The sequence below is a fragment of the Aquarana catesbeiana genome, linkage group LG03 (genome assembly GCF_042186555.1).
Source record: "Aquarana catesbeiana isolate 2022-GZ linkage group LG03, ASM4218655v1, whole genome shotgun sequence".
Classification (NCBI taxonomy): domain Eukaryota; kingdom Metazoa; phylum Chordata; class Amphibia; order Anura; family Ranidae; genus Aquarana; species Aquarana catesbeiana.
Genome location: NC_133326.1, coordinates 52,893,703 through 52,916,303, shown reverse-complemented (window position 1 = coordinate 52,916,303; position 22,601 = coordinate 52,893,703). Strand labels below are relative to the sequence as shown.

The window sequence follows — 22,601 nt, the reverse complement described above, 5'->3', positions numbered from 1 at the left end:
TGAACTGTACTGTAATTGTGCTGTCCCCCCTCTACATTGTAAAGCGCTACGTAAACTGTTGGCGCTATATAAATCATGTATCCACAAAAACTGAGATTGAGCTAGCTATACAGACCTCTATATCATTTAGGAATAAATTAAACAGAATTGGTCCCAACACAGAGCCTTGGGGTACCCCACTTACCACTCCAGACCAATCTGAGTACACGTTATTTATCACTACCCTTTGGACGCGCCCCTGTAACCAGTTTTCTATCCGAGAACAAACCTTATGGTACATGCCTTTCTCAACCTTTTTTTTTTCTTTTTAACATAACTTTAAAAATAACTTTCTGGTCCTAGGGAACCCCTTCTAACAATGGCTATATCTACAGGTACATTAGTGTGATGGTCAATAGGAAGAATGTACCTTATATTTGGGGTCAGCAGGAAGAATGCCCCCTCATAAATAGCTAAAAGCATATGTGTCAAACACAAGGCCCGTTGGCCGAATCCAGCCCTCCAGGTAATTTCATGTGGCCCTCACACCTCTCCTGCAGCTGCAGCACTCCCCTCATCTCCACCACCCCGTTTTAGCAGTCGGCAGCAGAGAGGACTACAGAACTCCTCCTTCAGATCCTGCGCCTCTCTGTAAAGCTGCAGCCCCCACTCGTCTCGCTGAGCCCCTAAAATTCTTTTAAAAGTCTCTACAAGCTGGTGTGGTGCTCCCATCCTTTCAAAACTTCAACAAACCCCTCTGGGGTCCAGCAAGACCCCACAGTTGTTGGTGAGCAGCTTCTAGAAACTGGTGGTGACAAGAGCTTTATGGAATGAGACAACCAACCCGCATCCCTTTATACATATACAATGGACAATTTTTCCTCTTAAGTGGGATTTTAAAGGGTGGAAGTCTCAAAAAAAGTATAACAAAAAGTATAAAAAATTATCAGAATTTTATTGTATCAAAAATTTAAAAGAAAAACATGTGCTAGAATGGAAACAATGGATAAAAGCAACAATGGATGCCAGAATTAACAAATGATGAAAAATACAACCAGGATATACATGACAGGTCGACAGAGCTACACAAAACCCCACAAAGGCTATATCAGCAAAGAGCCAATTGACAGTGCAGGTCCAACGCGTTTCGAGGCTTTATATAAGAATTACGACCTCTTCTTCAGGGGCTAGAGGTAAAGTGTATATCTGTCTGTGAAACATTGTTACAAAAAAAGAGAGACAAAAAGACACACAATGAAAAACATATTGATGTCAGAAAATCATGCATATATACAACTATTTACATAATCAGATTGTGATGTAATTACAAAAAATATATCCTAACCATGCTATTGCAGGGTCAATGCTGTATGGCATCCACCCCAGACAAGGGGGAAGGGGAGAACGATAAGCCACCGGGCCCAGATCCGAATATCAGCGCCGCCGCCACACAACCAGGACCGCCAGCAGATCAGGACCAGACACAGAGGGCGTCACGTCCCTCAGCTGTATTTTAAATTCTCTTTATCAAAATCTCTTTATCAGCTAAAAACCAAGAAGACAAGGGGAAGATTTATAAGTGTGGGATACACAGGTCCCAGAACAAGATTTTACTATTTTGCTATATGAGAAGTTCCCCCTAATGGGTTCAGGACGGGGGACTCTAGTAAGTGTAAGGTTGTACCTACCTATTGACGCAGGCTAGGATTATCTAAGCCTTGACTTATCTAAGGAGTCAAGGCTTAGATAATCCTAGCCTGCGTCAATAGGTAGGTACAACCTTACACTTACTAGAGTCCCCCGTCCTGAACCCATTAGGGGGAACTTCTCATATAGCAAAATAGTAAAATCTTGTTCTGGGACCTGTGTATCCCACACTTATAAATCTTCCCCTTGTCTTCTTGGTTTTTAGCTGATAAAGAGATTTTGATAAAGAGAATTTAAAATACAGCTGAGGGACATGACGCCCTCTGTGTCTGGTCCTGATCTGCTGGCGGTCCTGGTTGTGTGGCGGCGTCGCTGATATTCGGATCTGGGCCCCGGTGGCTTACCGTTCTCCCCTTCCTCCTTGTCTGGGGTGGATGCCATACAGCATTGACCCTGCAATAGCATGGTTAGGATATATTTTTTGTAATTACATCACAATCTGATTATGTAAATAGTTGTATATACGCATGATTTTCTGACATCAATATGTTTTTCATTGTGTGTCTTTTTGTCTCTCTTTTTTTGTAACAATGTTTCGCAGACAGATATACACCTTACCTCTAGCCCCTGAAGAAGAGGTCGTAATCCTTATATAAAGCCTCGAAACGCGTTGGTCCTGCTCCGTCAATTGGCTCTTTGCTGATATAGCCTTTGTGGGGTTTTGTGTAGCTCTGTCGACCTGTCATGTATATCCTGGTTGTATTTTTCATCATTTGTTAATTCTGGCATCCATTGTTGCTTTTATCCATTGTTTCCATTCTAGCACATGTTTTTCTTTTAAATTTTTGATACAATAAAATTCTGATAATTTTTTATACTTTTTGTTATACTTTTTTTGAGACTTCCACCCTTTAAAATCCCACTTAAGAGGAAAAATTGTCCATTGTGTGAGCAGCTTCTAGGACCACAAATCACCTATCCCATCGAAACACATCTGCATAAAATTCAGTGCTTCTAGATCACAAAGATTGGAAGGGTGGGGAACTCTTGATTTCTGATGGTGGGGGCTCTTGGCATCTAATGTAAGGGGAGGTGGTGCTCTGGACATCTAGTCTTACAGATACAACCAGCCCTTTGAAGATGACCATAATGCTGATGAGGCCCTCGATTAAATCAAGTTGGACACCCCTGGCTAAAAGGATCATTGGTGTCAGTGGTCACTTGGCGAAGACTTCTCATTGCTCAAGGAACCCCTAGCAACCTCTGGAGAAACTCCAGGTTTTCACGAAACCCTGGCTGAGGAAGGCTGCTCTAAGGTCTCCAAACAGCCTGGATGTTCTGTAATATTATAAAGACCCAGATACTTTTATTGTGGTTGGTTGTCATCTGATCCAAAACTGAATAACCAGTCCAGAGGTTTCTTACCTTTTTAAACTTCTTGTACTCATGCAGAATCTTGTTTTCCACCACCTAAAAGACCAAATATAAGAATTGTAATAAATACACTTATAAAAGTGTTAATTTTTGAAAATTTTTTGCTTAATTATCAATACCCCAGATGGAAACAGGAACTCACAGAGAGGCAAATATTACCTGTTACAAAACTTTTTTTTTTTTTAATGTGGTGGTGGTGGGCTTGGGGGTCTGCTCTACGTCATTGTATACCCTAACAGATAAATAAGTCATCAAACACAGTAAGAATGGGGAATGAATATGAATATGCCCTGCTTTAAAGCTACACAAGCCAGAAATCAGAAGAAGCCTTATTTTTTTTTAAAAAGTTTATTATTTCAACGTAAAATATGTTTTAACCAGTTCATGTCTGCCCTATAGCAGATATACTGCTACGGGGCCGCCATTGTGTTCAGAATCACATATATATTTACATTATTCTGCACTTCCGTTTAGGGGGCATAAGCAACCAGTGGGTCGCTTCTGCTGTGGTTACTCACAGCAGAAGCCAATCTGCCGGTGCCGGGCAATGGATGTCTGCTGGCACCCACCGATCGTCTGGCAGAGATATAGAACAGAACTTTGCCTTTATAAATAAGGCAGAGCTCCCTTCTGACAGGGGGAAGTGATGGATTTTGTGTCCCTGCAAAACAGGGAATAAAATCCAGCACTTCCCTTAGTAAAAGCAGCACACAGCTAACACAAACACTGGTTAGGCACACAGTTAATCCTTTGATCGCTCTAGATGTTTAATCCCTATATTTAATGCATTTTTTTTAGCACTGATCATTGTATTAAGGTCACTGGTTCCCAAAAGTGTTAGTTAGTTTCCGATTGTCCACCGCAATATTGCAGTCCCACTATAAGTCGCTGATCACCGCCATTACTAATATAAATAAATAAAAATTCCTGTATAAATACCATAGTTTGTAGATACTATAACTTTTGTGCAAACCAATCAATATACACTTATTGGGATTTTCTTTACCAAAAATATGTAGCAGAATACATATTGGCCTAAATTGATGAAGAAATTAGATGTTTTAAAAAAAATATATTGGATATGTTTTATAGCAGAAAGTAAAAAACAGTTTTTCTTTTTCAAAATTAACGTTTTTTTAAATTTATAGTGCAAAAAATAAAAAACGCAGAGGTGATCAAATACCACCAAAAGAAAGCTCTGTTTGTGGGGAAAAAATGACACAAAAAATGTAACTGTCTTTAACTAGTTCTTTTAGAACTTTTTTATAATCAATTACGTGTATGTATAGATAAATAGATATGTATAGATAAAAGATATATTTATTTTTACATAAATCTCTATGATCAGTGTTTTCACTTTGCAAGGTACATGTAAAGTCCCACCCTACTTTGTTCTAATATGGTATACTGTTCTTTTGAAAAGCCAACAGACTTATTGGCAGGATCACCAGATGATAATAGAAGAAAGAATGCCTAAGAAAATGAATGCAGCCATCACATCTAAGAATTGGTATGCAGCAATATAATAGATGGTTGCTTCTGGGTTTAATACAGTGGCGTCGCTATGGGGGTGCGGACCGCACGCGGGTGAAACCTGCCAGAGAGGAGACACCAGGGCCGAAACTAGGGGGGGGCATGTGGGGGTTCCACAAGGGGAAGGGGGGGCACAAGGTAAGGGGGTGGCTGCCCAAGATGAGGGGAGAGGGGGTTACACAAGTTTGGAAGGGAGGAGGACAAGGTGAGGGGGGGGGGCAAAAGGGGAATGGGGAAGCTGCATAAGGTGGTGGGGGTGCATAAGATATGGGGGGAAGGGAAGCTACACAGGGTGAAGGGGGTGCACAAGATGGGGGGGAGGCTGCACAAGATGAGTGAGAGAGAAGGACAAGGTGAGTGGGGGGGTGAAACCATGTTTTAGCGCACCAGGTGACACCAACCCTAGTGACACCACTGGCTTAATACTGCTTTAAAGAAGTGCTACTGTGATATGAAAGCAGCACTGCAGGGAAGTGTTTGCTTCTAAGGCCCCATTCACATCTGAGCGTAGCGTTTTCAGACAGAAAGTCGGGAGATTTTACCGCAATTTTTACTGCGTTTTGCCGTGATTTCGTACAGGTCAAAAGGTCACCAATGCAAAAAGCAGAAAATCGCCCAAATCTGCCTAAAAAAAAAGTTCCAGAACTTGTTTGGACTTCAGGCGTTTTGGAGCTTCTGGCTTCAGGCGTTTTGGAGTGGAGATGTGAACCATCTCCATAGAGAATAATTGATTTTTTTCCCCTCCAGTGTTTTGTAGCTTCAAGCTTCAAGCTACAAAACGCTGAGGTGTGAATGGGGCCTAACAGATAAAAAGTGATCTCAACATCCAATACAAGCTCATAATAAAATAACGAGAATTCATTTATTCTTAATATGTTCTTACCCTTAGTTAATATAAAAGATAAGCTCATCCACTGTAATACTTACCTTGTGCTCTACTGTTCCTTGCTGATACTTCCTCATTCTGGAGCCAAGCGTCATGAATCTCTCCAGCACCTTCCCGATCTTGGAGTGGAGCTCAAGATATTCCGAATAATCAGAAGCAAAATCTTCCTCATACAGTTTCTTCTGATCCTCAGATGTGATTGTGTTATATTTACTGGATATAAGAAAAGAAAGCAAAGTTATATGATTAACAGCAAAACCTGCAAAGAGAGCTCTGGTCTAATTAAAATGAAAAACGCTTGTTACATTAATTAACAGTAAAAGTGACCTTAAAGTAAACCAATGCCCCTGCCTCTTGTCCACCTCACTTCCTTCACGTAAAAGATGCCTAGGTATATAGCCATGTCATCTTGAGTCATGGGGAGGGTTAGCCAATTTAAAAGATGAAGTCCAGGAATTATTTGTTCTGCATACTTATATTGGTCCAGCTTGGCACGATGTAATTATGAACAGCTCATACCTGATGGTCCGATGGGGAAGCTGAAAATCGCTGTAGTAGTCGCTGCTACAACAGTGATAGCCCAGAGCTTCTTGGGTCCTGTGTGATTGGCTCCCCCCCTCAACACTGATGCCATTAATAGTATACCTTGTATTTTTTTTTTTCAATGAGTATCAGGCATTCTCTTAATGGAGGAGGAGGAAATTGTGACACTTTGTCCAATCAGAGAATGTCTTGTATTCATTGAATGGAATACAAGGGGGTTCTATGACTGGCAACAGTGCAGAGCATGCGGCCACCTCTGGAGGTCAGTGTACAAAGGGGACTTTGCTTGCAGAGAACCCGGAATATCATGACTATCACTGTAGTAACAACAACTACTACAGCGATTGTTAGCCTTTCCAGCAGCCCCTCAGGTATGAGATATATTATATTGTCAAAAGTATTGGGACACCTGCCTTTACACGCACCTGAACCTTAATGGCATCCCAGTCTTAGTCTTTAGGGTTCAATATTGAATTGGCCCACCCTTTGCAGTTATAACATCTTCAACTCCTCTGGGAAGGCCGTCCACAAGGTTTAGGAGTGTGTCTATGGGAATGTTTGACCATTCTTCCAGAAGTGCATTTGTGAGGTCAGGCACTGATGTTGGAGAGAAAGCCTGGCTCGCAGTCTCCACTCTAATTTATCCCAAGGGTGTTCTATTGGGTTGAGGTCAGGACTCTGTGCAGGTCAGTCAAGTTTCTCCACCCCAAACTCTCTCATCCATGTCTTTTTGGACCTTGCTTTGTGCACTGGTTCAAATCATTTGGTGGAGGGTGGATTATGGTGTGGGGTTGTTTTTCAGGGGTTGGGCTTGGCCCCTTAGTTCCAGTGAAGGGAACTCTTAGGCCTCTTTCATACGGACTGTTTAGGTCCGCCTGTCAGTTTTTCAGGCGGTTCTGAACGGACGCTCCATGTACCTCTATGGAGCGACGGATGTCAGCGGTGACATGTCCACTGACATCGGATTTGCTCCGATCCGCTAAATGCAGACGGATGGAGACCCTATTTTTCCATCCTTCAATGAGAGAGCAACTAATATGTAACTCGGCACCCGAGAGCTTCACACAACGTGACTTTGTCCTCCCTCTTCAATACATCACTAGGTACAGCTTGCATGAAAGGCCACAGGCAGAGTAGGCATTGGCCTATGGGCAACTCATCAAAATATTATTGATATGATCTTGAAAGAAGATTACAATGAAGCTTTCTAACATTGTTTATAAAAAGATAAAAAAAAAATCATCAACTCAAAGGAACAAAAACTTTACATTAAAAGACTATAGAGAAAATCCTGTATGAATGTAATGTACCCAATCCCAACTTAAAGTACATAAACCATTACAGTTTGTCTCTTAAAAGCTCATCTTCTTTCAGCTGTCAGTTTGTAAAAATATTTAGATGCAACCAGTGGCATCACTAGGGGGTGGCTTTTGGGGCTATAGCCCCGAATCTGGGGCCCATAGCCCCGAGTCTCTGCAGTTGTCCCCGAGGGGAGGCTCTCTGGGGACCCTGATGTAAGTGGGGGACTTTCTGGGGACCCTGATGTAAGTGGGGGGCTCTCTGGGGATATATATACACACACACGTATATTACTGTATATACATGTGTATGCCCGCCCAAGCGTATGGCTTTCTTTACTACGCTGCTATGGGCTCTAGCCCCAGATCTTTTGTAGACCTAACAACGCCCCTGGATGCAACCTACATACGTGTAATGTACAGCAGTGATGGTCATCTTCATCTAAGAGCCAACATGCACACTACTTAGTTCTATGTTATCCCACTAGAGGGCACACAGGAGAAACCTTCAGAAACCTGCGAGGAGGGCCCCAAGGTTTTGACTGTCTAGGGGCCCCCACAGAGTTTAATCTGGCAATGCCCAGGCCACAACTAAGGGCCCTTTCACACTGGGGCGGCGTCGGCGGTAAAGCGCCGCTATTGTAAACAGCGCTTTACTGTTGGTATTCGGCCGCTAGCGGGGCGGTTTTACCCCCCGTTAGCGGCCGAGAAAGGGTTAAAAACCACCGCAAAGCGCCTCTGCAGAGGTGCTTTGCCGGCGGTATAGCCGCACTGTCCCATTGATTTCAATGGGCAGGAGCGGTGAAGGAGCGGTATACACTCCGCTCCTTCACCGCTCCGAAGATGCTGCTAGCAGGACTTTTTTTCCCGTCCTGCTAGCGCACCGCTCCAGTGTGAAAGGGCTGAGGAGGAACAGTGTTCACAACTAAATTTCCCCATGTGGCTCTTACATTTAGAGGCACGGGGAAATACAAAATGTATTCATCTACAGTATAGGCTTGCAGTGTTTTAAAGGTATGAAATTGTTTAGGGTTATATGGCCATTTTAAATGCAAATAATGGGATTCATCTATTACTGAGTACTGCATTGTATTTGACAGTCAGCAGCTCTCTGCTCGGGGGGCTGTGAGAACCGAGCCATCGGCAGTGTTCAATCGCTCGGTTCTCAGTGCAGAGCCGGCGGGGGACAGATGCAGCATCGGACTGATGCTGCATTCACCTACGTAAGGCTCGGTTCACACAGGGACGACTTGTTAGGCGACCTAGTCGCCTGACAAGTCGCCTCCCGTTCTGTGCTATGGAATCGTTCTAAGGGGAGCGACGCAAGTCGCTCCGACTTAGAAAAAGGTTCCTGTACGACTTTGGGGGCGACTTGCATAGACTTCTATACAGAAGTCGTTTTGCAAGTCGCCCGGGCAGTTGTGTGCAGGTCGCCTCGTGAGGCGACCTGCAAGTCGTGCCGCCTCTGGTGTGAACCGAGGCTAAGTATGAATATGAAAAAAAAACAAAAAACATACTTCTCTTTTAAACTACATTCCTGTACATGTTGGTGTTGATTTACTGAAAGCAAATAGACTTTGCAAGGGAATGTTCTCTTTGCTTAGTGAATGTGGTGAAAATTCCCTTGACAAAGAATACCCAATCAACATGCAAGGAAAATACAAAAAAAAAAAATGTCTTCCAAGATTGCATGATAGAAGTCTGTAGAGCTTCACCTCATTCACTAAGCTAAGGGGAATATCCCTCAACAAGTGCAAATTTCCTTGAAAAATAAACAGCCTATTTGCCTTTAGCAAAATCAACCCCATTATCATACTTCAAGCCCTGATGAAAGGGGTGCTTTCTGACCCCTGAAACACATGATTAGTTACTATGCACAGTTGCATCAGACTCTGTGTGCACCAGTTTTAGTAAATCTCTCTCAATGCGTCTTAAAGTGGTGTTCTGCCCCACAAAAAAAAAAAAATGTTTTAAAAGCCAGCAGCTTCACATACTGCAGCTGCTGGCTTTTAATAATAGGACACTTACCTGTTCTGGAGTCCAGCGATGTCGGCACCGCAGCTGATGTTTCCATCAGCTGTCGGGTGCTGCCGCCGCCATTGCAGGTAAGGAAACCCAGCAGTGTAGCCTTACAGCTTCACGCCGGGAACCCTACTGCGCATGCGCAAGGCCGCACTCCTCTCTCCTACTGGCCGGCGACAGGCAGAGGAGGAGGGAGCCCCGCGGTGATGTCATGGGCCGCGGCGCGGACTCCCGGAAGTGGGAACAGGATAGAAGTTTTCTATCCTACAGAGGGCCTATGGGTAAGGGATGCCTGAGAATTTCATGTGACTGCATCATGCTTTATACTCGAGATGCCCCTAGGATGAATTATATAATTTGCCATAAAGATAATTAAACCCTTTAACATGCTGCAATAAATTTAAACATTTTTTACATGTATTTATAATCATGATGGCAGCTTAATTTGTATACTCTTATTGTGCCCTGGAAGAATTAGTATTCCATTTTTTGTAATTTTTTGTTATATGGATCTAGTCCCATAGAGCAGTGGTCATCAACTCCTGTCCTCAGGACCCACTAACAGGCCAGGTTTGCAAGATAACTAAAATACATCACAGGTGAAATAATTTGCTGCTCAGTGATTGCAGTATTCTAGTCTGCATCTCCCCCAAGGTAATACATAAAACCTGGCCTGTTAGTGGGCCCTGAGGACAGGGTTGATAACCACTGCCATAGAAGGTGCAAGTGTCAGGGCTGGGCTCAGCCCTTTCTTCTCTGAGCTGGCCGCTCAGCTGTTGGCTAATTGCCAGCTCCCATCTCTCTCCAAAGTTACTCAGCTGTTGATGATATCCTGCTCATCAGTCCTGCCTACTTATGCCGTCCAGTCCAGAGGATCTCTGCCTTCGCCTTGGTCAACATCACAGAAACTATCTCCTGCGATCCTGTTCAAGACTTGCTTTGCTGACATCCCTTCTGGCTCCAGATCCTGCTTGCTGTTCCACTATATTGATCCCTGACTTCTGGCTTGGTTGACCATCCGTTCCGGGTACCGAACTTTGGCTATGTTTTGACTACGTTTGTTCTCTTTACTTTTATTATTAAACAATTATGATTTTACTGTACTTTTGTCTCGGCCTGATTTCATGGTTTCTGACAGTGAGCTGTGTTCATTCTGGGATATGATTCTTGCTTTTGGCTAGCTGGAGCCATTGTAGATCCAAAGTGAGGCTTGGTTACTTTTTGTTTATCCACGGCACTCGGAGAGTATTTATTACGTGATGATGTTGCGTAACATCCTTGCCCCAGGAGAAGTCAACTCTGATGAAATGCGTAGGGAGGAACTTTGCTACGTGATGTCATCACGTAACTGGAAGCGTGCTTCGTCAGTTTCTGACACAGCGCTATGATGCCTATGTTTATGTGAGTGCAATATATTTGTTTCAATAAATTCATTTATCAGCTTTTATACTATGTGGCGTGCTGGTCTCCTTTTTTTCTTTGAACATGGTGCATATGGGATTGCGAACTTGAGGATTATTGTACTGGTGCTGTTTCCTGCTGGTTGCTTTCTGATTATAGTTTGAGTCCTGTTTATTTATGACTGCAGATATACTATCATGCCTAATATGACTTCTTTATAATTTGAGAGTCATATTTTCTCTGTGAGCCTCTGCTGTGCTTTTTTGTTGGTGGCTATTCTTTTGGAATGGAACGCACATTATTTGGACTTTGGCATGCAACAATATTTGGAAATATTCACAATATGTGGAATTTTTATTTTATTTCACAATTACCGTAATTTATTTCATAGTTATATGATGTTGCTTGATACACATATGTGATGTACATTTTGATATTGATTAACAACTAAGCGTGGCATTTTTTTTTTTCCGTATACTATATTCTCACAGACTTGTATGGTAATCCCATAGATCAGGTGTCTCCAAACTTTCTAAACAAAGGGCCAGTTTACTGTCCCTCAGACTTGAAGAGGACTGGACTAGGACCAGTGGGAGTAGAAAATGTCCCATTGTTGGTGTCAGTGGGAGGAACTGTGCCCTTTTGATGATGTCAGTGAGAGGAAAAGTGCCCCATCATTGGTGTCAGTGGGAGGAATTGTGCCCCATCATTGGTGTCAGTGGGAGGAATAGTGCCCCATCATTGGTGTCAGTGGGAGGAATTGTGCCCCATCATTGGTGTCAGTAGGAGGAATTGTGCCCCATCATTGGTGTCAGTGGCAGGAATTGTGCCCCATCATTGGTGTCATTGGGAGGAATAGTGCCCCATCATTGTTGTCAGTGGGAGGAATAGTGCCCCATTATTGGTGTCAGTGGGAGGAATAGTGCCCCATCATTGGTGTCAGTGGGAGGAATTGTGCCCCATCATTGGTGTCAGTGGGAGGAATTGTGCCCCATCATTGGGGTCAGTGGGAGGAATTGTGCCCCATCATTGGTGTCAGTGGGAGGAATTGTGCCCCATCATTGGTGCCAGTGGGAGGAATTGTGCCCCATTGCCAGTCTCGGCGACAGAAATTATGCCCCATTTTTAGTGTCAGTGGATGGAATGGTGCCCCAAGGGCCAGATAAAGGGAAGCAAAGGGCCACATTCGGCTCCAGGGAAGCAGTTTGGAGACCATTGCCATAGACTTTTATGGCATTCCTGTGCACTTACATTCCCATAGAATTATGTGGTATTCCCATAGACTTGTATTCTCATAGACTTGTATAGGAATACAAAACCCACTTGAAGCAAATAAAAGCTGTCGACACAGTCCCTAAAGGGGAAGGACTGTCAAAAATCCACTTTGACAATGTGTGTGTAGGAAGCAGCTAACCAAATTTTAAGAAATTACAGAAGTGCTAAAAAAAAGGGGAATTTAGCGAACAAGGACACTTTTGTGATTGATAAAAGAATACACAAGTCTTATATTTTTTACCTATATTAAGGGACTGGTTAAAATGTGTCTCTATAGTATAAGGTAAAGATTATACGATCTTATATCCATACAAAGAATTAGCATTTGCATATTTGAGCTTTTCTTATTGAATGCACCATGAAACACTTTGCACACATAAAGAGTTTATTAAGAGTTTATACAGCACATTATTTAAGCACATTGTTGCATTCATATGTATAAATCATTTAAAGCCATATACATGTCTTTCATTGCTATCTTTTGTTGATGCAAAGGCCAAGGAGAATGTTACAGCAAACTGTTATAAAAGTTGAATTTTTCCATATACAGCCATATAATCATTTACTACCTGTCTGCAGACACACAAACATCCAACCATTATCTCAGGTGAAGACATGTAGAGACGTGACTGCGGTTCTAAGCTTAATACCTTGCAAGTGGAAAAAAAAAACATGATCCTGTTTGAAGTTTCTAGTACCACTATACACAGAAAAACATCCGGCCAAATGCTACAAATTCTGCATCTTTGCTGTATCATACTGGACCGATTTCTTAAAGCGGAACTCCAGATCTGATCTGTATTGCATAGACCCATTGGTACAATGTGAGTATGCATATCTTACATTGTGAGGGGCCACTGGGGAAGCTGACAATCACTTTAATAGTGTTTCTACCGTGATGGCTGCAATCTTTTGGGTCCTGTGCCGAGCAGCTTCCCCACTACAATTCACAGAACACCTTGTATTTTTTTTTTTTTAATGAATACAGGTGGATCTCTGATTGGACGAGGTGTAGTTGGTGAGGTCACCCTCTCATCCATGCTCCATCCATCTTTTTCATTTCCAATGGACTTGACTTTCTCAATTGGAATGCTCTGATCTACAATATATTTCCTACAACACTGGCAGAACTCCAGGGCTCTGTTGAAGGATATCATCCTTAACCCATTATGTCTGATGGGAGGTTCCAGAGTGAAACAATGTCATTGCCTTTTGCCAGTTTCGATCAGGCCATGTATATTTCTTTGTTGGTTTAAACTGCATTCTTCCAAATGTCTTGGAGTATTTTATGATGCTTCGTAAACAACTTTTACATTGATCTGTGGATTCTGCTTTACTACAAGTATTACAAGTATACCTTTATTGCAGTATTACAAGTATACCTTTATTGCAGAGTTTTTCTTATAATTGGGTTATAAATGCTGACTTGGCCTGATGCAGGACCACCATTCCCAGCTGTTGCTCAGGAGTTCATGGAGAGAATCTGACATTTACAAAATTACATTTTCCATTGTGGCCACTAGATGGCAGTGCCCAGTTGTTCCTGAAAATATAGTAGCCTTGCAGGGCAATCAGCGCAGAACAGATTGTGTTGCCTTTACTATCTATTTTGTAAAATGTTACATTTTGTTCAAATGATGGTTCTGTTCTCAATAACCTCAGATCATAAAAGCAGATTTTCAGATACATTCATTGCAGTTTATAATGCATTGGTCATTTAGTAGAAGTTATTACATCAAACACTAAGGCACAGGTATCTACTGCTAAATAAAGTTTCTGTTCTATAGCTGACATCTAGATTCAAATGTTAGAGCCTTTAAACCGGTCACATCATTCCACTCTCCTAAAGAGCTTACAATCTAATGTCTCTGCCAAAGCCACGCACACACACAGTAGAGCAAATTGACATACTGTATACACAAGCTAATCTATTAGTATGTTTTTACAGGGTGGCAGGGAAATGGAACCACCGGCCAAAATCTGTACAGAAACATGGGGAATAAGCAGATAGCGTCCTTGGCAGGCACCTAACCCGAAACCCCCAAAATCTGTACAGACACATGGGGAATAAGCAGATAGCGTCCTTGGCAGGCACCTAACCCGAAACCCCCAAAATCTGTACAGACACATGGAGAATAGGCAGATAGCGTCCTTGGCGGGCACCTAACCCAAAACCCCCAAAATCTGTACAGACACATGGAGAATAGGCAGATAGCGTCCTTGGCGGGCACCTAACCCAAAACCCCCAAAATCTGTACAGACACATGGAGAATAGGCAGATAGCGTCCTTGGGGGCACCTAACCCAAAACCCCCAAAATCTGTACAGACACATGGAGAATAGGCAGATAGCGTCCTTGCGGGCACCTAACCCAAAACCCCCAAAATCTGTACAGACACATGGAGAATAGGCAGATAGCGTCCTTGGCGGGCACCTAACCCGAAACCCCCAAAAACCTGTACAGACAAATGGGGAATAGGCAGATAGCGTCCTTGGCGGGCACCTAACCCAAAACCCCCAAAATCTGTACAGACACATGGGGAATAGGCAGATAGCGTCCTTGCGGGCACCTAACCCAAAACCCCGGTGCTGCAAGGCAAACCTCCTACCCACCTCGTCACAATATGCATGGAAACATTGTTTAATAGGAATGTGTATAGCAGATGCGTAAAGAGACATAACCGAGAGAGAAATTCTCTTCAAGTGTATGTTTGGGCCGACAATCAGTACAGCACTTTACATTCTGTATATTGACACCAGCCCCTGCCCTCAAGGAGCTTACAATCTAAGGTCCCTATACCACATGTATACATTCTAAGTGTGATTAACCTTCTAACATGTCTTTGGGGTACCCAGAGGAAACCCACATTAGCACAGAGAGAACATGCAAACTCCATGCAGACAGTGTCCATACCTCCCACATTTTGAGATGGGAATGAGGGACACCTACTAGCAAATGTATGTAGGCATAGGACACGCCCCCTGCCACACCCCCTTAAAGGAGAATTAACCAAAACGAAAGGTTAATTAAATCCACAAGGGCTTTTTTGTTTTTACTACTACTATTCCTTTATATTGGCTTTTAAAATTTACAAATGCAGCAATTTAGAATTTAGATGAAAGGTTTAGCACTGGGAAACACTTTTTGAAAGATAAAACGTGCATTTTATATACAACTATATAGATCGGACCAAAATGAGGGACAAATGAGGAGGAAAGAGGGACAGAGGGACTTTAATCCAAATCAGGGACAGTTGGGAGCTATAAATGTCTGACCAGGTTTTGAACCAAGTGCACCCACCCCAGTATTGCAACTAGTTAGTGCTAACCCCTAAGCCACAGTGCTGTCTTTGCCTAGATCTCTGGTGCTGGACTACAGAAACACACCCCTTATGGAGTTCATCAGGAGAGGGCTGACAAAAGGCCTTAAGATTTTGAAGCAGCAGATAGTGAGCTGTCATTTTGGGGAGCATAAAAGTGTACATTTGGCATGAGGTTGTGGAGCAGCCCCATTGACTTAGATGGATGTGTTTGTTAGGCAGCTTCACTTGTCAACTCAACATGGCGCATTCAATTTTCCATGGTGCAAAGCATTATGGATGCAGCATGTGAACAGCTCCATCCAGCTTTATTGTGAACTTTAGGAGGGTGCTAAAGACGCAGAGCAACTGCCTGTTTTTATCACCCCCCACCCCTGTCTGCCTGTGTGAAAAATGCCTATAGGTGATACTTTTTGTGATGCTCAAATTTCTTAACACTGCTCAGACCTTGACAAATCTTTCAGTACACTACAAGATCCCATATTTCGAAATGTATATTTTATTGCGCACAATCTGGGTAAAAAACAGTAAGGGGCAATGTCTAAAAAGTCCTAATAAATTGTTCATAAGTTCCAATATTCACTCCTGGATGGCTGCAGCTCCTCTGATCAGAGTATAGGAAGATGCCTCTGTATTGTATTTCCTTGCGAACTCTGCAGATGCTCAGAGGTTTATCAGATGTGCCTTTTAACTTATTTTAACATGTGAGTGTATTTTATTCATTTATTTGTGCTGGTAATAAAGTCTACACTCAGATGATGGCGCCCCCTTTCTTTTGAATCTTCTTTGCAAGATCCCATATTTCCCCTTACTTAAAGGATAAGTCCCCCCTAACACTAAAATCCCTGCATCTATAGACATCAACAATCTAACACTAACCTATCTATCCCTATAAAGAAGAAATCAGTATACATACCTTTCCTGAAGCCTCTCCGATGCTGAGCTGTCAGCCACAGCTTCGCTGTGTAGGAGGGTGCAGAGGATATGTCTGACAATAGAAGCCCCATAGTATCTCTATAGGTAACGTCACTTCCCATTCATTTCACAGCTGTTATCGGCCGTGTCCTCTGCAGAGCTTCCGCCGCTGGGGACCGGACCGGAGCGGCTTCTAAAAAGGTATGTATACTGATTTCTTCTTTACAGGGCTAGATAGGTTAGTGTTAGATCGTGGGTGTCTATAGATAGCAGGGATTTTAGTGTTAGGGTGGACTTTTACTTTAAATGAACTCTATAGCTGGCCATACACCAGTAGGATTTAAAGTGGAACTTCACCCAAAAGGGGAAGTACCACTTGATTGCATCCTCCCCTCTCCACTGCCGCATTTGGCAATTTTTTGGGGGGAGTAGGTACCTGTTTTTGACAGGTATCTGATCCCATTACTGGCAGTGGCCATCTAAGCTGGAAATTTAGGTAGCCCTCTCCTTTCCCTTCCCGCACACATCACAGGCCCCAGAAGACCACAGGACCGTTCACAAAGTGCAGACACGACTTGCGCATGCGCAGTAGGAAACCATCTGTGGAGCCACAAGGACCATTTGGACCATAATGACAGGAAAATTTGAAGGAACAGGATGGATTTTTTTTCTTAAACAAACAAGGAGGGAGTATGGTGGAGATTATTTTTGTTTTTTGGCGGGCGGGGGGGGAGGTTATGCAGAGTGAAGTTCCTCTTTAAGTACCCTGCACCAAACAATTATTTGTTCTCTTCCTATTTAGAATGATGCATTTTATTGGAACTGCAAATGATCTACTTAGCAAATCAGTTGTTTCTTATACCGTCATTGTAAAAGCTTCTAGCAAACGATGGCCAACATTAGTCTGATGCATAGGCATGCGCAGGGGGTGTGCCGGGTGTGCCAGGGCACACCCTAATAATACCATAAAGCGTAGATTTCCCCTGCTGATATTGTACCAATGCCCCCGAACGGGGCTCCTAAAAAAAAATTGTAAAAAAATAAAATAATAAAATTAAAAAAACGACTGACACTGTCCACTGCCCTACTGACAACCTCTGCTCTACTGACAAGTCCACTGCTCTACTGTCACTGTCCATGTTTTAATACATATGGGATGCACACCCTAAAGCAATAGGCTGTGCACATCAATGGTCTGATGGAACATGGAGACAAACCTGGAATACCTATCATCCCTAACAGCATTTCTGCAGATAGAGACGAGCTCGGTGCCCCATCTGTGTCGCTCCTCAGCATGGATAGAGTTAAGCCGCTGTGTGTGTTGTGCCAGGAGACTTATCTCCTTATGCATACTGTACTTAACCTTGAAATTACTTGTCACCAGCCAAGGGGGTCTCCTAGCAAGGTTAATGAACGCAACTAGCAAGGGAGCTGAAGCACAGTGCGCACACAGGGAGCAAAGCAAGTTTATTTTTATTCCAGTTGTTTTTTTTTTCACTTTTGCTAAAACAGTAAATGTTTAGATTTTCATATTCTAGGCCACAGGATTACTTTTTTTGCAAAAATGTTGACAATAAAATTCCTGCGTGCTTTAAAGTGACACTAAATGATGTCCCTAAACCTCTTGCACGTAGAATCCTAAAAACGCAAAATTTTTAGGCATTCAGGTGTTTTGTTTTTTTTTAATCTAAATGCAGCCCATTGTTTTTAATGGGTCTGTACACACAGGTAGGTACATTAGCGCTACGTATAGATCAGTAAAAAAAAAAAAGAAATTAAAAAAATCTGCATTGCTGGTCATTTTTAGGCACGTATGCCACGCTCCCCTGGTTAGAAAACATAGAAGAATTTTTACATGTGTGTACGCATACACACTAGAGCTGCACCATTCTGGCCAAAATGAGAATCACAATTTTTTTGCTTAGAATAAAAAGATCACGATTCTCGCGGCGTAAAATCTTTCACATTATACAAAAAAAAAATTGGGCTAACTTTACTGGTTAGTTGCTTTTTTTTAAATTCATTAAAGTGTAATTTCTTTCCCAAAAAATTACATTTTGAACGACTGCTGCGCAAATACTGTGTGACATAAACTATTGCAACAACCACCATTTTATTTTCTAGGGTCTCTACTAAAAAAAAAAAAATGTTTGGGGGTTCTAGGTAATTTTCTAGCAAAAAGAAAAAAGATTTTAACTTGAAACCAACAAATGTCAGTGTATTCCTTTGATCTAAAGGACAAATTCTTACAATGTTTATACTTAAGTTCCACTGCTAAAGCATGTTGTGATTCTTGGCAGACTGCCCTTTTATTTTATTTTTTTCCTTTCTTTTGATGGCTAGCTTTAGCAGAGCAGAGAGAATTCTCTGCATAGAAAGAATCGGGAAATATCAAGATCGCAAGGGGGGGAAAATTGCGATAACGATTCTTAACGATTAATCGTGCAGCTCTAATACACACAAACTCCGTTTAGGAGATATTTACTGTACACTGCGCCAAATACGTTATCGGCGCATGCGCTCTGAAAAAACATCCGCCCTTGCCACTTCATCAGAGTCTGTGCCGTGATCGGCGGCTCCCGCATGCATGCACGGGAGTGCCGTCATCGCGGCTCTGGCCAATCACAGCATCAGAGACCACAAACCTGAAAGAAACGCCGGGGAAGATGTCGGCCGTGTCAGCGGTGTGCGGTGTGCTGCTGCAAGGCTTCGTTCTAAGGTAAGTATTTCATAATGAGCTAGTATGTGATGCATACTAGCTCATTATGCCTTTGTCTTGCATTTTTTTTTTTTTTTTTTCAACGGGGTTTACAACCTCTTTAAGCTGGCCATACGCTAGTAGTCATTCAAAATGTTTCATTTAATTTTCTAATTGTAAGTGGGGTCAAATCCACATTCCTGCAGTGACGAAAATTTGAAGGAGCAGGATGGAAAACTTTTTCTAAACCAACAAATTTTGTACTAGTAAATGTGGTTTTCATTCAGGAAATGACATTTATTCCAAAATGTTATGTTTTCTTCTATGACATGTTTCACCCTATCAGGGGCTTAGTCGTGTCTGGGTGAAACGCGTTAGTGAAGAGCAGGGCAGGGTATGGCAGAGAGCCATTTGGTTTGACAAGGTCTTATGAATGTGCTAATGTTTCAAAAAAGCTCTTTGAAGATAAGGAAAAAATATGTGATATATTTGCGTGATATGTGTTTTCCATTTGAACTTATTATGTCAGAGAAGAATGGAGCCCGCAGAGCCAGACCTCAGAGCTGGTGAGGGTGAGCCAAAACATTGTTTTGACCATATCCTATGTTTGCCCTATGGTATCTATGGTCAAAATTTGATATTATATATTAATTTGCACATTGTATTTCAATTATTTCTAGCTACTCCTATTAATCTTGAAGTTTGTAAATTTACTTTGTGAAGATCCCCACACATTTACTGTGACACGTAGTCATTATGGCCTGTGAGTAGGCACTGCTGTGTCACACATTTCACAGAGCCTGCCTTCTGAACTACAGAGGAGCTGAGAGGAGGAGTTTCAGGAGGCGGAGTCAGAGCAGGAATCACTGCTTGCAGGCAGCACAGTACCATGGGATATGTTGTCCTTAAAAATTGAAAGTACACAGCAGAGGAGAAGCTGCAAAGCATGCTGGGAATCCAGGAAGTTATGGAAAGAGATGGTCAGCACACAAGCAATATTCACAACATGAGAGGAGATTTTCCAAGTAAGCTTATATTGGATCATTAAAAAGAACTATTGTTTGTATTGTTATTACAAAGCTGATGTTATAAAATGAAAGTGTATGCTGTGGTCATAGATCTCCTATAAGAATGAAATGTATTAGCCAGTAAATGTTTCTTTTTTTTCTTTTTGCACATCTCACGGCGCATAGTTTAAAAAAAAAATATTCACTGGAAACTTACTTCAAGTAATCTGGAACTTCTTCAGAAGGTAGGACTGGCTCTAAAACTTCATCTTTTTCTAAAGAAAAAAAAAAGGTATTTAAAAAGAAAACAAATGTCCTTTTGGAGCTAAATGGCCATATCATATGAACTTCTAATACTCAGGTTGGAACTTGCAGGAATTTACCCGACAATCCCAGAAGCAGATCTAGCTGCTGGTTCATTACCAGAATGACTGTAATCTCTGAAGCGGTGTGCTTAAAGAGGAACTGCAGTCTGCTCACATAATTTGTAATAAAAACATCTTTGCCATTCCGAAGCTTCCCTCCAACCACTTTGCATATTATTTTATATATACTGTGATTCTGTACTTGCCAAATATGCTGCAGAAATCTCTCTCCACTGAGTCTGGCTGCAGCCATTTTAACTGTGGGCAGCTGAAGCTGCTGCCTGTTCACTTCCTGGATTTACACAGACACACAGAGGCACACCTCCAGCTCTGCAGCTTTCAATGGCCCTCTTATGACTCATCCCCCCTCCCTTCCTGGCAAACTCTTAGGAGAGTGAGAGAGAGTCGTGCATGATGTCATAAGCCTAGGATATTGACCAGACAAGAAACTGGAAGTGGGCTGTATAAGGTATTTACTGGCAGAAAAAAAATGTTTTACTATCCAAAGTTAAAACAACAAGGGCAGAAGATTTATTAGATGGAAAGTTGAAAAAATGACTGAAGGTCCTCTTTATGATGTTAGTTGAACGTCATTCTTGCATGTCATGAATGCTGTACTGTCTGCAATGTAATTGCAGAATTCTATTGACAATGTTAAAAAAAGTGATGGGAATTTTTTTAAATTTTTGCCATTGATACACTGTAAAGGTTTCCTTAACGTTCCCCTGTTATTAAGAAAAAGTACTCGTTTCCTTAAAGCAATATTGAAGGATAGGTTCACTTTTACAAAAAAAAAATAAATGCACATTTTTTTGCAGGTAAAAAAAATATGCATATTTTTTTTTTCTGTTAGGGACCTGTAAAGCACTGTACCCATGATCAGTAGATTGTGGGTGTAATGCCACAGTGCTGCAGACTGTCTGTCTAGCTGGCTGCCCGTACCTCCGATACGAGCAATCAGTTACACTCTGACAGAAAGACTCAATGAACTACAAGAGTGAACTACTACTTAACAGTGCCCTGGTAGTTCATTGAGAGAACACTGTGTATGAGTTTTTTTAAATTGTGACAGTGAGCGGGGGGAGAAGATCCCCTACTCGCTATCAAAACGGGGACTCGGGAGGACTACATGCTACAAAATGTGAACTTATCCTTTAAACCCAAAAACAAAAATAAAATATAGTGCAGCTTACCACTTACTGTAGATGTGGTGGCTACATTAATTTTCTAATTTTAGGCTTTTTCCTTTTATCTTCACCTGATGATCCTGCCAGCAAGTCTGTTATTTTTCAACTTCCTTTAGAAGACCAAGCTGTCCTTAAAGGGGTTGTAAACTCTAGTTTTTTTGTTTTTTTTTTAAAATGACAAACAAATCATACTTACCTCCACTGTGCAGTTTGTTTTGCACAGAGTGGCCCAGATCATCGTCTTCTGGGGGCCCCCAATGGCACGCGCGGCTCCTCCCCGGACTCAGCCCCACCTCCCCTGGCGCCCATGTCATTGGATTTGATTGACAGCAGCGGGAGCCAATGGCTGCGCTGCTATCAATCTATCCGATCAAGAGCCGAGAACCCCGGGTAGAGAGGTAGAGCACGTCTCCGCCGAGGGAATGAACAGGCTCAGGTAAGTAAAACAGGGGGGCTGGTCAGTGACCGAAGTTTTTTCTCCTTAATGCATAGGATGCATTAAGTTGAAAAAACACGAGGGTTACTAAACCCAGGACCCTGCATTCAGTATATCTGGTCTCCCACAGTACACAGAACATGGATATGCAATTATTTTAGTAAAAGTAAACTGCTAAATACTTTTTCTCATCAGCAGTATATAGCAGTCTTGTGACTTCTATTAGTGTCTGGTTAAAGCTTGTAGGAGGAGTTTTCATTCTCTTCTGACTGTTCGGCTTCTGACGAAGGGGCATGACCGAAAAAGGTCTGCTAACTGGCATCCGATCAGCGCTCTCAGCCAATAGCTGAGAGCGCTGACCAGGCCAATAGCTGAGAGCGCTGACCAGGCCAATAGCTGAGAGCGCTGACCAGGCCAATAGCTGAGAGCACTGACCAGGCCAATAGCTGAGAGCGCTGACCAGGCCAATAGCTGAGAGCGCTGACCAGGCCGATAGCTGAGAGCGCAGACCAGTGTGTTCTTGCTAGAGGTGCACCGAATGGAACTTTTGGGGCCAAAACTAAAACTGAAAATGTGGGATGCACTTGGCCGAAAACCGAAACCGAAAATGACAGTTTTTAAAAAATATATATATTTTTATATAGAATTGTATTATG

General features: G+C 42.3%; 1 protein-coding gene across 3 annotated transcripts in view; it reads right to left on the bottom strand.

Annotated features, from left to right (window-relative positions):
- The window catches only part of ELL3 (elongation factor for RNA polymerase II 3), a 177,652-nt gene that overhangs the window by 4,833 nt on the left and 150,218 nt on the right, over positions 1-22,601 (bottom strand). For 2 of the 3 annotated variants that reach the window (XM_073618528.1, XM_073618529.1), the window contains exons 9-11: positions 20,175-20,232; positions 5,521-5,692; positions 3,052-3,096 (exon numbers count right to left, since the gene is read on the bottom strand). In XM_073618528.1, the coding sequence (XP_073474629.1) occupies positions 3,052-3,096; positions 5,521-5,692; positions 20,175-20,232 (275 nt within the window). The remainder of the gene's footprint in view (positions 1-3,051; positions 3,097-5,520; positions 5,693-20,174; positions 20,233-22,601) is intronic. The other variant, XR_012242760.1, reaches the window with a different exon arrangement.